Genomic DNA, 13,685 nt, shown 5'->3' with positions numbered 1-13,685 from the left:
TTATCAACTGAAACGTTGGTAAGTGTGTGCGCCATCCGTCACTTTGCGGGCTCCGTTCTAAGGATAGGTGTGGGTCCCGCACCTCTCAGACACAGAGGGTATATTCTAGCGATATTCCCCCAATGTCCAAGATGGAAATACCACTTTTTTTTAAAGTATAAATCTTGGGAAAACTAAATAGATATCCCATGTCCAGAAGGATAGGGAATCAGGGGCAAACACTGGAGGCCACAGGGGGACCCCAGACACATCACCACTACCCACTGTCTGCAGGGGCCCTCCAGGTAGCCCTGCCCAAGTGAGGGGGCATAGCAGTCCTGTCTCACCACTGTAGGCCATATTCATTGGACCCCACCCATCTCCATGGGGCCCCCACTCCGAGGTGGAAGCTGGCCAGTCACTGCATGGACAAGGCATTCGGTGGCAACACCCGCCCAGCCTAGGGCAGAGACAGCTGTGGGCAGCTGTACACATCACTAGCTGTGCCTGGCCTTTTATACTCCGCCCCGCCACGAGCATGCGCATCAGACTGCTCCGACTTCCTGTTCCTAGAGAGAATGCTTCCCCCCTCCGTTTCTACGGCCGCCGCACAGCGCCTCTCTGAAGGAGCATGCGCACCAGCACTCCTCCTAGTCCCCGCCCACCTGGTTGCTGCTCCACGCGCAGTAACCCTCCTCTCGCCGCCCTAGACTTGGTCTGGCTCCATGGTAACCGGGAAGCCAAGACACACGTCAAGCGCTGCGGACACCGCCGCTAGTGCTGCGGGCTAAATGTCCACGGTGCTTACCGGAAACTCGGTTTCCGTCCGTGATCTGCCGCTGGATCGCCATCGATGGGTGGCCGATCCCCCCCGATTCTCACTGACCCCTGATGACAGTATCTGCCCCTGACTCGTCCTCGGAGATGGTGTGAGGAAGGACTTGGGCTGACAGCCCAGCACTCCGGAGGGCACCATGCTGAACCAGCGGAGCAGGAGCTACTCGTATCCTTTATAATGCGCCAGGGTCTGTATAATGGGCTGATGATGACGTCATCATGGTGGGGTTTTTTTTTTGGGGGGGGGGGGGGGGTTATCTATGGAGCCTTCTTCCTTTGGGCTTTGTCTGGGATTTCCACAGATTTTCCAGTTTCCTGGAATGAAGCGATTTGCGGTGTCCGGCAGCCGCTATCCTGTGCGATATTAAATGGCGCCATTAAAAAAAATAAATAAATACAACTTGTCCTGCAAAAAAAAACAACCCTCATACGGCCAGGTGAACGGAAAAATAAAAAAGTTACGGCTCCGGGAAGGCAGGGAAGTTAAAAAAAACGGAAATGCAAAAGCGGAAAATCACCTGGTCCTCAAGGGGTTAAAGGGGTTCTCCACTGCAGCAAGTTATAGATATACCATAACGGGGGTCATCCATAGAGACCCCCAGCAATGAACTGAACCTAGTCATTGCTATCGATCCCCTCGTACACACGCATGCTCGGCCGAGTAGAATGAGAGGAAGAAGCCACTGCCAGACTACCATGTGTCCCCCAATGTCGGGAGACCCCCATACACATTAGATGGTCAGCCGCTTCTGCTGAACTTGATGGGAGTCCCAAAAGACCAGCCTGAGAAGTGTGCATGCTGGGGGTTGTAGTTGCTGATTCCTGACCCGCGGTGGTAATGACACTTGCCTGATCCCCACCGCTGCCCCGAGTGTCATCCATGTGTCACGTCACTGGGTCATGTGACACGTCATCGCTGCGGCTGAAGCAATCACGTGACCCCTCGTCAAACCGGATGTTGACTCGAGAGGCAAAAACGACGGAACTCGGAATTCTCGTCCCTGCGTCTGGAGATGTCTGAACTATATAAAAAAATGTAAATCCTAAAAATAAAAATTTAACAAAAAGTTAAAGAAAATTATTTACGGCACCGAGGACTTAAAGGGGTCCTCCGATTATCAGATCAGTGGAGGTCTGACCCCTATCTAAAAGGGCGCTCGGGGCGTCTCCCAGCGCACAGTAATTACAGCTAATCGTCTCATTCGCTTTTGGACGACATGTCTCAGGACTTTAACATTGTGTTGTCCCTCTGTTATTCCTCCTGGAAATGAATATGAAACAATCATAATGGAAGTAAAAAAATAAAATTTATAATAATTGAAATCTGGGTGTTCCCCTTCCCCCTCTGAATAGGGCGCGTCCCTCCTCAGTTTGACGCTATGTCATCGCGTGTACGGACTATTTGTGGGAGCGATAAGACCTTAACCGTTTTTTTTAATGATAAGAAATCAAAAAACTCAACTGGAGGTAGATTTCGAGGAAGACCGGCAAGCCTTACTGGAGGACCAGAGAGTCATCAGGCAGCGGGCGCGGAAATTATCCGTGGAGACAAATCGAAGAAGAAAGTGAGTGGTTGTCTTATTGCCGTACGATTATAGAATGTGGATCTTCCTTTATTATGTTTTTATTTTACGTTAATTTTGTCAACTTCGTGCGGATCCCAAGGACGTCTCACAATAGATATTAAAGGGGTTGTCCATCTGGACATCTATCACTAGGGTCCTGCCTCTAGATGGCGAGCACGCTGCGCGGGTGCGGCATCCTCTCCTCTTACTGCCATGGCGCTTCCGAAAATAGCCGATGGAGCCTGTTCACCGGCATTACCGCCTCTCCATCACCACTATGGAACTAGCCGGAGCTGAAAAAGCTGCGCATACGCGACCACCTCTCCGTTCATGGCAGGGCCCAGAGGTAGAACCCGCATCTATCGGGACGTTCATGGCACTTCTTATCCAGAGGGTCCAATCCATTCAAGGGGTATTCCCATCACAGACAATGGGGGGGCATATCGCACCTACGCCAAGAACTGAGCGGGGAGAGTGGTGGACACCGCCAAGCGCTCTCTCCCCATACAAGTGAATGGGAGTGAACCACGCTTGCGCAGCCACCGCTCCCAGTGACCTGTTCACCCATCTTGTAGGTGACAGAAACAGACGGGAATAGGGCACCATCTAGTGAATCCGATCGTGGACATCACAACCGCAGCGGGGGAAGAGTGTGCTGATCTTGTGGGAGGCAGTGACCTGTCTGCACATCTTGTGTTTGCGAGTGCAGGTTTGTATACATTAGGGAAAGGTCCTGAAGTAAAGAGGAACAGGATACCTTAGGGGTTATGGCGGGGGCAGTGGAGGAGTGTGCTGTTCTTGTAGGAGGCAATGACCCGTCCGGCCATGTAACTCAGTGTGTATGTGACAAGGATAACAGCAGCGGGGGAGGAGTGCGCTGATTTCTACTCATGAGTAGTGTTGAGCGAACTTGTGTTTTTTAAGTTCGGCGTCGGGTTATCGAAGACTCCCGTTATGGATTCCGCTACCACGGACCATAACGGAATTTAGAATCCATAACAAGGTTCTTCGATAACCCGACACCGAACTTTAGACACCGAACTTTAGACACCGAACTTAAAACACAAGTTCGCTCAACACTACTCATGTGATGTAAGGTTTTGCAGCAGGTAGTAAAGTGACGTTAATCTCTTAAAGGGAACCTGTCACCGGGATTTTGTTTACAGAGCTGAGGACATGAGTTGCTAGATGGCCGCTAGCACATCCGCAATACCCAGTCCCCATAGCTCTGTGTGCTTTTATAGATATGTAAATGAGGCTACTAACGTTTCCGGAGACCGGCCACGCCCACAGGGAAGGAGCCCAGCACCGCCCCGCATCCTCCGAATCTCCTCCTTGATCCCCGACGTCACAAAGCTAGAGCGCCGTAATCTAGCGCATGCGCAGTTCGTTCCCTGAGGCTGATGCCAGCACAGGGAAGGAACACCACGCCGACACTGCGCATGCGCTAGCACGTGCATCGCTAGATTACGGCACTCTATCTTTGTGACGTCTGGGAGCAAGGAGGAGATTTGGAGGATGCGGGGCAGTGCTGGGCTCCTTCACAGTGGGCGGTGCTGGGCTCCTTCACAGTGGGCGGTGCTGGGCTCCTTCACAGTGGGCGGTGCTGGGCTCCGGAAACGTTAGTAGCCCGTTTTTTTTTTTTACACAATAAAAGCACACAGAGCTATGGGGACTGGGTATTGCGGATGTGCTAGCGGCCATCTAGCAGCCCATGTCCTCAGCTCTATACACAAAATCCCGGTGACAGGTTCCCTTTAATCCAATTTACACACTGCAGAAAAAATCAAGGAGGATTTGAGGACATGATTCGCTTTCTATCAAATCCGATTTTTGCATCGGATTTCACCACTTTGCAGTGCGGTGATTTATTGTGCGACCATCTCTGCAGGGAAGGTTATCTGCCACGTGTGAACATAGCCTTACCTATTGCACCCGGTGACTCTTTAGATTTTTCTATACTGCAGTTTCCAGCATGCAGTGTGAGTTATTGACGCTCAAGGGCACGGAGACGGACTGCTTTCCCGGGACTGTCTGTCTTTTTCATATTGCAGTGTTTAGAGCTCCTCCATTACAGCAGCTGTCGGAAATTTCACATTTAAAGGGAAAGGGGCGGCATGGATATCAGCAGGAGCCCCGGCAGATCGCTCTGCAATGATCTCGAGTAGGCATGAGCGAATCGACTGCGGTTGAAAGATCCGAAGTCGATTCGCATAACACTTCGTCAGAATACTGCACGGAGCAGGAGCTCCGTACAGTATTAGAATGCATTGGCTCCTATGAGCCAAAGTTATTACTTAACGAAGTCTCGCGAGACTTCGCGTGATAACTTCGTAAATCAATTTCTACTGTAAAAAAACATTTCACGAACTCGGGTTGGGTTCCAAGGTACCACTTGAACCGAATTCCGGTCACAGACAGCGAGAACCGGTGCTGGGAAATAGGTAATTCATCTTCCCTTTAGGGCTCATGCGCACAACCATATGTACTTTGCAGTCCGCAAAATATACGGATGACGTCCGTGTGCATTCCGTATTTTGCGGAACTAAACAGCTGGCCCCTATAGAACAGTCCTATCATTGTCCGTTATGTGGACAAAAATAGGAAATTTTATTTTTATTTTTTTGTAGAACGGACATACGAAAACAGAATGTACACGGAGTAACTTCCGTTTTTGTTTTTTTTTGCGGACCCATTGAAATGAATGGTTCTGCGAAAAACGGAACGGACACGGAAAGAAAATACGTTCGTGTGCATGAGCCCTTACAGGTCCTACCAAGTGTGTGTGGTGTGGGGGGGGGGGGGGGATTGCCAAAGGCCCCCCTCCCTATTTTTGCACAACCCCAGTCTGGGTCTTCAAGTGCATTCGCCGATCTGATTGATGGATGTGTCCTGAGGATAGTCATCAGTAACAAAATCCTGGACGCCTGGACAGCCCCTTTAATAAGTCAGGACCCCAGTCCTTCTCGCCGCCGTTTTTTGACAGAAATTGTTTGCTGACATGTCAGCCGGTGAGCGCTCCCACCTGTAACTGCACCATTTTTAGGGTCTGCCTCCTCCGTCAGTCATGGAGCTGTCTCCGCTCTTACTTGATTGTCGGCCCGGTGTCACCCACCAGTCTGTAGTCAGGGCGCACACTAATCCTCCGTGACATCCACGCTCTGGCAGGAGCCATGTTTACCGTCTCCTGCCGATCCCTGCTGTTTACTTAGCATTTTCCTCTCAGTGTCTGTATAACTTGCCTCCCACGGCGAGTACTTCACCCGCAGACGACTTGTCCGCCAGTCACAATTCATTGGCTCCAAAATGGCAGCTTATGTCGAGGCCTGGACTGTGTTCAGACATAGGGCCAGATTTATCATGACTCTGACAGCTCACTCCACTTTCACATATGGCTGAAGTCAGATTTATGATCGGCCCTTTAAGACTGTGATTAAATGTGGTTTGACGGTAGCAGTTTATCCATCAGTAAGAAGCTTTACAAAAGTCGCACGTCTTTACGAAAAAGTCGCATGTTCTATTAAAAAGTCTCCTAAGATAAGCATGGTCCTCACTGGAGTGAAATTTCTAATTTTTTTTGCGACTTTTTAAATAGTCCCAATAGTAAATCTGTCTAGAGATTAATTTACATAAGAAAACACGCCCACTCTCAGAAAACTGGCGAGCATAGCGCAGAGCAGAAAAAAGTCGCAAATTTTTGCGCAGATTTAGCGATTGCGCAAAAAATTGCGACTTTTTCACTCCATTAGGCCTCATGCACACGACAGTATTTTTTTGCGGTCCGCAAAAAGCTGTTTCGTGATCCGTTTCCGTTTTTGTTTCCGTGTGTCTTCCTTGATTTTCGGAGGATCACCAGACATGAAAAGTAAAAAAAAAAAAACTACTAAGTCAAGTTTGCCTTGCAAATGATAGGAAAAAAACTAACGCGGAGACGCGGATGACAATCTTGTGTGCCTTTCGTGTTTTTTCACGGACCCATTCACTTGAATGGGTCCGCGAACCGTTGTCCGTGAAAAAAATAGGACAGGTCCTATTTTTTTGACGGACTGGAAACACGGATCACGGACGCGGATGACAAACGGTGCATTATCCGAGTTTTCAACGGACCCATTGAAAGTCAATGGGTCTGCAGAAAATCACGGAAAACGGAACAACGGACATGGAACACAACAACGGTCGTGTGCATGAGGCCTAATTCTGACTTGATCTAATGATAAATCTGGCCCATTGTGTTTTCTGAGGTAAAAACTTGCTGTAAATGATCCAATTAGCTGTTGTAAATAAGGAGACAAAGGACCGGTACAGGGAGAACGCCCGCAGTGCTCATTTAAAGGGAGTCTGTCATCAGCATTTCACCTTTGTAACCCTTCCCATAGCTTTCTAGCAGCCTTACAGTTAATAAAAACGTTACCTTTAGCATCAATCCTGGACTTAAAAAACCGGCAAAAAACATCTTTATAGCATATGCAAATGAGGTCTCGCAAGTGCCCAGGGGCGGCGTTACGCTCGTAGGTGCCCTGCTAGCTCAGCCTTATCGTCGCTTCCCCCCGCCCCTTCCTTCCCTCCGCCCGCCCATCCTTTCCCTCTGACCGCCTTTCTACTAACTTGTTGTTTCGCCGAGATCCCGCGCCTGCGCAGTCAGTCCGTCTGCCAGCGCATGCGCACTGCAATGCCCATTCCTTGTACGGCATCACAGTAACTATTGCGCATGCGCATTAATTACTGTGATGCCGTACAAGGAATGGTCATCGCAGTGCGCATGCGCCGACGGACTGACTGCGCAGGCGCGGGATCTCGGCGAAACAACAAGTTAGTAGATAGGCGGTCAGAGGGAAAGGATGGGCGGGCGGAGGGAAGCGAAGAAAAGGCTGAGCTAGCAGGGCACCTACGAGGGTAACGCCGCCCCTGGGCACTTGCGAGCCCTCATTTGCATATGCTACTAAAAGATGTTTTTTGCCGGTTTTATAAGTCCAGGATTGATGCTAAAGGTGACGTTTTTATTAACTGTAAGGCTGCTAGAAAGCTATGGGAAGGGTTACAAAGGTGAAATGCTGATGACAGACTCCCGTTAACCCCTTCCTGGCTATGCCCGTTCCATTTTTTTCTTCTTCTTTTTTCTTTTTTTAACTCCTCACTTTCCAAGACCTTTCTGAACTTTTTTTTTACTTTAATGTTCACATAGCCTAACATACGAGGACTGGAGTGAAACTGTAAAAAAAAAAAAAACTCAATTCCGCCCGTTTTATTGTGCCGTTCAGTACGATTATGGCGATACCAAATGTAAATAATTTTTTTACTACTTCAAAAAAACAAAAACAATTTTTACATCATCATTTCTGACACCAATAACTTTTTATGTATTCACTTTATTGATCACTTTTTATTTAATTTTGACCCGGAATAAAAGGGGGAGAGTTGAGTGGTTTTTTTTTGTTTTTTTTTGTAGATTTTAATATTGATAACTTATCACCTAGCGGCAGTCTGACATGCAGCACCCCCGCCCGTCAGCTGCTTGAGGAGCCAGGCCATGGAGCGTCCGCGAGCGCCGCAGTGCCGTCCATTGTGTAGCGATAGAGCTTTTCTATGGGAAAGCTGCTCCTAGGCCACATGACTGATGAACTTGATGTCACATGGCCTAGGAAGAGACCACGGCGCTCACTGGAGTGCCATGGCCTCTTCACACAGCTGATCCTGCGGGGTGTGTCGGGAGTCGGACCTCCCTGATCTGGTATTGATAACTTATACTGAGGATAGGTCATCAGTATTAGAATTTTGGACAACCCCTTTAAAGGGGTTCTCCAGGCTTTTATTATTGATGACCTCTTCTCAGGATAGGTCATCAATATCAGATCGGCGGGGGTCTGACACCCATCACCTCAGCTGTATGAAGAGACGGCGCGCGCAGTGTGCACGTGCCGTCTCCCGTCTCTCTTCCTGTTCAGCGTTGCTGTCCCATAGACATACAGCAGCAGACAGGAAGGGAGACGGCACGTGCACACTGTCCCCCCATACACCTCAGGATAGGTCATCAATATCAGATCGGCGGGGGTCTGACACCCATCACCTCAGCTGTATGAAGAGACGGCGCGCGCAGTGTGCACGTGCCGTCTCCCATAGACATACAGCAGCAGACAGGAAGGGAGACGGCACGTGCACGCTGTCTCCCCATACACCTCAGGATAGGTCATCAATATCAGATCGGCGGGGGTCTGACACCCATCACCTCAGCTGTATGAAGAGACGGCGCGCGCAGTGTGCACGTGCCGTCTCCCGTCTCTCTTCCCGTTCAGCGTTGCTGTCCCATAGACATACAGCAGCAGACAGGAAGGGAGACGGCACGTGCACACTGTCCCCCCATACACCTCAGGATAGGTCATCAATATCAGATCGGCGGGGGTCTGACACCCATCACCTCAGCTGTATGAAGAGACGGCGCGCGCAGTGTGCACGTGCCGTCTCCCATAGACATACAGCAGCAGACAGGAAGGGAGACGGCACGTGCACACTGCGCACGCTGTCTCCCCATACACCTAAGGATAGGTCATCAATATCAGATCAGCGGGGGTCTGACACCTCCATCCCCTCTGATCTGGTATTGATGACCTAGCCTGAGCATAGGTCTTCAATATTAGAATTTTGGACAACCCCTTTAAGGATAGACAATCAATGGTAGATCCTGGAAACCCCTTTAACCTTCTCCATAGTAAAAAAAAAAAAAAGTGTATCTTTTTGCCTGCAATGATTTTCCTGCCATCAAACTGCGGCTGGGGCACGAGCGGGTGAGGGGTGACTCTAGGAAGATAAGGTATCGTGTACGGCCTTTTGTTACACTAATGCTTGTAGAAAGTATAAAGCATTCATCAGCCCTGCGGTGCTGAAACCCACACTGTAACCTGACAATCCGCCATCTACCGGCCGCCCTCGTCACTCATCTGCAATTAATGCAGATAACGCAGGAATTATTAATATGGTGCCGGCGAAGAGGGACACAAATATACATCAGGCTGGGCTTTCCACGGGTTGTTAGGGAGCTAGAAATACAGCCTTCTGCACTTAGAGGGTTAAAAGATGAGGTGACACATAGGCCTATTGATGTCAGTACTATGTTCCGTGAAACTGACCAAAAGTTTGAAGTTCTATATAGACAGCGTATATTAAAGGGGTTTTCCAGTTTGCATCAACATCCTTTAAAATAATCCTTTATGAAGGTCGATGTAATTTTGTAATGTATTTCTTTTACCTTTATTGCTCCCGTTTCCCGTTCTGGGCTGTGGTCACATGACCAGGTCCATGCAGGTCTGTCTTATTTCCTGTGATGTTATGTCCATATAAGGGCGGTGATAGGGGAGAGTCTATGTATTGAGACACAGTGAGAGGTTCTGTCTGGGAAAACAGGTATTTTCCTCCCAACATGTGCTGCTGAGCTGATTAACAGCCAGGTGAGGTCAAATACCGGACTGGATTTCAAGTGCTGATCCGGGTTTTGGCAGCACCTGTCTGTCCTTAAATAGGCAGCTGGGCTCAGAAGCGAGGTCTCTGTGTTGGGATCTGGGAGCCTTGTGTCTGGATGAAGGCTTGCTACCTGTTTGGCGTGAAAACAGGTTGGCGCTGCTATCAGCAAGGACTCTTTGATGCAGAATTGCCGCATGGTGTGAATTACCACCAACACCGCAAGGTGACTTTTTGCTTGTTTTGTCACTTGCCTAAAGTGTGAATAAAACACTGAACTGTTTGATCCACAGAACTTGTTGTTGCCTCTATACTGCGTCCGCTAATCCTGTCTACCAGAGCGAAACCCCACAGTATATAGCTGGGTGGGAGGAGCTATAAACTAGCTGGGCGTTGTTGGGGGCGGTGCTGGAGCTGTGGCAAAGGAAGGAGAAGTGCATCATGGGTTTGGTTGGATGCAGAAACAGGAAGTGCTACCTACAGGATGTAAACCAACCAGAGGGATTGATTTACATGTTGAAAACAGGTCAGTAGAGTCCAACATGAAGAAGATGTACATAAGGTAAATAACTACATGAGCAGATCTCCCCTAATCCTCCTTAAGGCTACATTCACACGTCAGTATTTTTCTATATCCCGATTTTCGGTCCGTTTTTTGCGGATCCGTTGTTCCTGAAAATGTTTCCGTATGTCATCCGTTTTTTGCGGATCCGCAAAAAACGGAAACATGTATAAATTTCAATAAGCAAATAAAGTTGTTTGGATTTCTTTGAAAAAAAATTAAAAAAAATTAAAATGTAATTTCCAGGAACGGAATCCGCATAAAACGGATGACATACGTAATGACATCCGAATGTCTTCCGTTTTTTGCGGATCCATTGACTTTGTGTTGTACCAGGATCCGAATTTTGCGAAAAAGAATAGGACATGTTTTATATTTAAACGGACATGCGGAACGGAACAACGGAAACGGACAGCACACATTGAGCTGTCCGATTTTTTCCAGGACCCATTGAAAATGAATGGGTCCAGATCTGGTCCAGATCTGTTCCGCAAAAAACGGAACAGATCAGGAAAGAAAAAACGGACGTGTGAATGGACCCTAAGGGAAATTCCAAGTCCACGTTTCCCATGAGACTCCTCACTGAAGGTCTGATGTCATTGCCGTGTCTTGTAGGCTTCTGGGCTAGAACATAGGACCAGTCCAAGGAAGCGCGCATCTCCTGATCCTTGTGTATTCCTGCACTGCTCCGGGTGCTTCCCGTTTCCTCTAGATCACCAGTGCTCGGGTGACGGAGCGTGGACTAAATCTGGACAACAGTTGTCTGGACCCCGGTATCTGGACTAGGATTAAGAAGTCATTTTGCTGCGTGTGGCCGTGCAGCTTCTAAAGTCATGTCATCGTGGTGAGGACATCAGGCAGTGAAGGAAGGACTAGGTTAGGTCCACCACACGCTTAGCTGCAGCAGAGGAGGGAGAGTGGAGACATTGACCACTGCCACCAACTGAATAAAGCAGAGGGTGGAGAGAGAGGGGGCACAGCCGAAATGCGTCACTTTAGGAAGCAAGGACCACCTACAGTACTGGCGGTGCATTCCTGAACTGCCCGTCTCTGTCTCTGCCTGCGCTGTGCGGCACAGTAAGTTATCAAAAAGAAGGGATTACTAATGTAAGGCACATGGGGTGACTAACATTAATATGAGGTACATGGGGTTAATCATTTACTATCCCAATTGCACCCCCCCCCTTCCCTCGTGGGCTCACATTAACATCCCCCTTTGCGTCTCACATTAGCGCCCTCCCCCTTACATCTCACGTAAGCATCCCCTTTGTGTCCAACATAAGCATCCCCCCTTGCGTCTCACATCATTGTCCTTCTCCTTGCGTCCCACATAAGTCCCATTAGTGTCCCCTTATGTCGCAAATAAGCATCTCATTGGGTCTCACATTAAGGGCTCATTCACACGACCGTAGGCCGCCCATGATGTGGACCACGAATTGCCGTACGCAATGCACGGACACCGGCCGTGTGAATCACGTGGACACATTGACTTTTATCAGTCCAAGATCCGCAGTATACGGCAAAAGTCATTTTTCTATCACATTATACACTGCTCGTTTCCACGAGTTACGGCCACCACTGCAGCGCCGATCCGAGGCAGCCGGAACAGGAGCTACTGCGCATGCGTGCCTATCTGCACTCCCATGATACCAGCCACCAAAGAGGGCGGCGCTTTGGTGGCCTGCTGGATTGCAGGGTGGTCGTTGCCCCTGGATACAGGCACTGTGTAATGTGATGGGAAAAATGAATCCAGCCAGGGAAGGAGACAATATGGACAATCACAATACATTAGTAAGTGCCTTGTATTGACTTTCTCTATATGATAAATGTTATTTGCTGAAGTGACAAAACCTCTTTAACTGCTTACCGACCGCCTAACGCACGGATGCGTCCTGGCGGTGGTCGATTCATTCCTCCTGGACGCATCCGTGCGTCATCTCGCGAGACGCGAGATTTCCTGTGAACGCGTGCGTTCACAGGAACTGCAGGTAAGCGAGTGGATCCACAGCCTGCCAGCGGCGATCGTTCGCTGGCAGGCTGTAGATGCGATTTTTTTAACCCCTAACAGGTATATTAGATGCTGTTTTGATAACAGCGTCTAATATATCTGCTACCTGGTCCTCTGGTGGTCCCTTTTGTTTGGATCGACCACCAGAGGACACAGGCAGCTCTGTAATAAGTAGCACCAAGCACCACACTACACCCCCCCCCCCCGTCACTTATTAACCCCTGATCACCCCATATAGATTCCCTGATCATCCCCCTGTCATTGATCACCCCCCTGTAAGGCTCCATTCAGACGTCCGTATGTGTTTTGCGGATCCACGGATCCATGGATCGGATCCGCAAAACACATATGGACGTCTGAATGGAGCCTTACAGGGGGGTGATCAATGACAGGGGGGTGATCAGGGAGTCTATATGGGGTGATCACCCCCCTGTCATTGATCACCCCCCTGTAAGGCTTCATTCAGACGTCCGTATGTGTTTTGCGGATCCGATCCATGTATCCGTGGATCCGTAAAACACATACGGACGTCTGAATGGAGCCTTACAGGGGGGTGATCAATGACAGGGGGGTGATCAGGGAGTCTATATGGGGTGATCACCACCCTGTCATTGATCACCCCCCTCTAAGGCTCCATTCAGAGGTCCGTATGTGTTTTGCGGATCCATGGATCGGATCCGCAAAACACATACGGACGTCTGAATGGAGCCTTACAGGGGGGTGATCAGGGAGTCTATATGGGGTGATCACCCCCCTGTCATTGATCACCCCCCTGTAAGGCTCCATTCAGATGTCCGTATGTGTTTTGCGGATACGATCCATGGATCCGCAAAACACATACGGACCTCTGAATGGAGCCTTAGAGGGGGGTGATCAATGACAGGGTGGTGATCACCCCATATAGACTCCCTGATCACCCCCCTGTCATTGATCACCCCCCTGTAAGGCTCCATTCAGACATTTTTTTGGCACAAGTTAGTGGAAATTGATATTTTTTTATTTTTTGTTTTTTCTTACAAAGTCTCATATTCCACTAACTTGTGACAAAAAATAAAATCTCACATGAACTCACTATACCCCTTACGGAATCCAAATGCGTAAAATTTTTTAGACCTTTATATTCCAGACTTCTTCTCACGCTTTAGGGCCCCTAAAATGCCAGGGCAGTATAAATACCCCACATGTGACCCCATTTTGGAAAGAAGACACCTCAAGGTATTTTGTGAAGGGCATGGCGAGTTTATGTAAAATTGTATTTTTTGTCACAAGTTAGCGGAAAGGGAGA

At 49.0% G+C, this 13,685-nt stretch overlaps 1 protein-coding gene across 1 annotated transcript in view; it reads left to right on the top strand.

The window, feature by feature from the left end:
- The first annotated feature begins 644 nt into the window (after window positions 1-644).
- The window catches only part of CEP126 (centrosomal protein 126), a 69,130-nt gene continuing 56,089 nt past the window's right edge, over window positions 645-13,685 (top strand). Inside the window, exons 1-2 of the mRNA XM_040426297.1 lie at window positions 645-982; window positions 2,262-2,381. Coding sequence (XP_040282231.1) covers window positions 954-982; window positions 2,262-2,381 — 149 coding nt within the window. The 5' untranslated portion in view covers window positions 645-953. The remainder of the gene's footprint in view (window positions 983-2,261; window positions 2,382-13,685) is intronic.

The sequence above is a fragment of the Bufo bufo genome, chromosome 3 (assembly GCF_905171765.1).
Source record: "Bufo bufo chromosome 3, aBufBuf1.1, whole genome shotgun sequence".
NCBI lineage: Eukaryota > Metazoa > Chordata > Amphibia > Anura > Bufonidae > Bufo > Bufo bufo.
The sequence above is the reverse complement of the archived record's forward strand: the minus strand, read 5'-3'. Positions and strand labels throughout refer to the sequence as shown.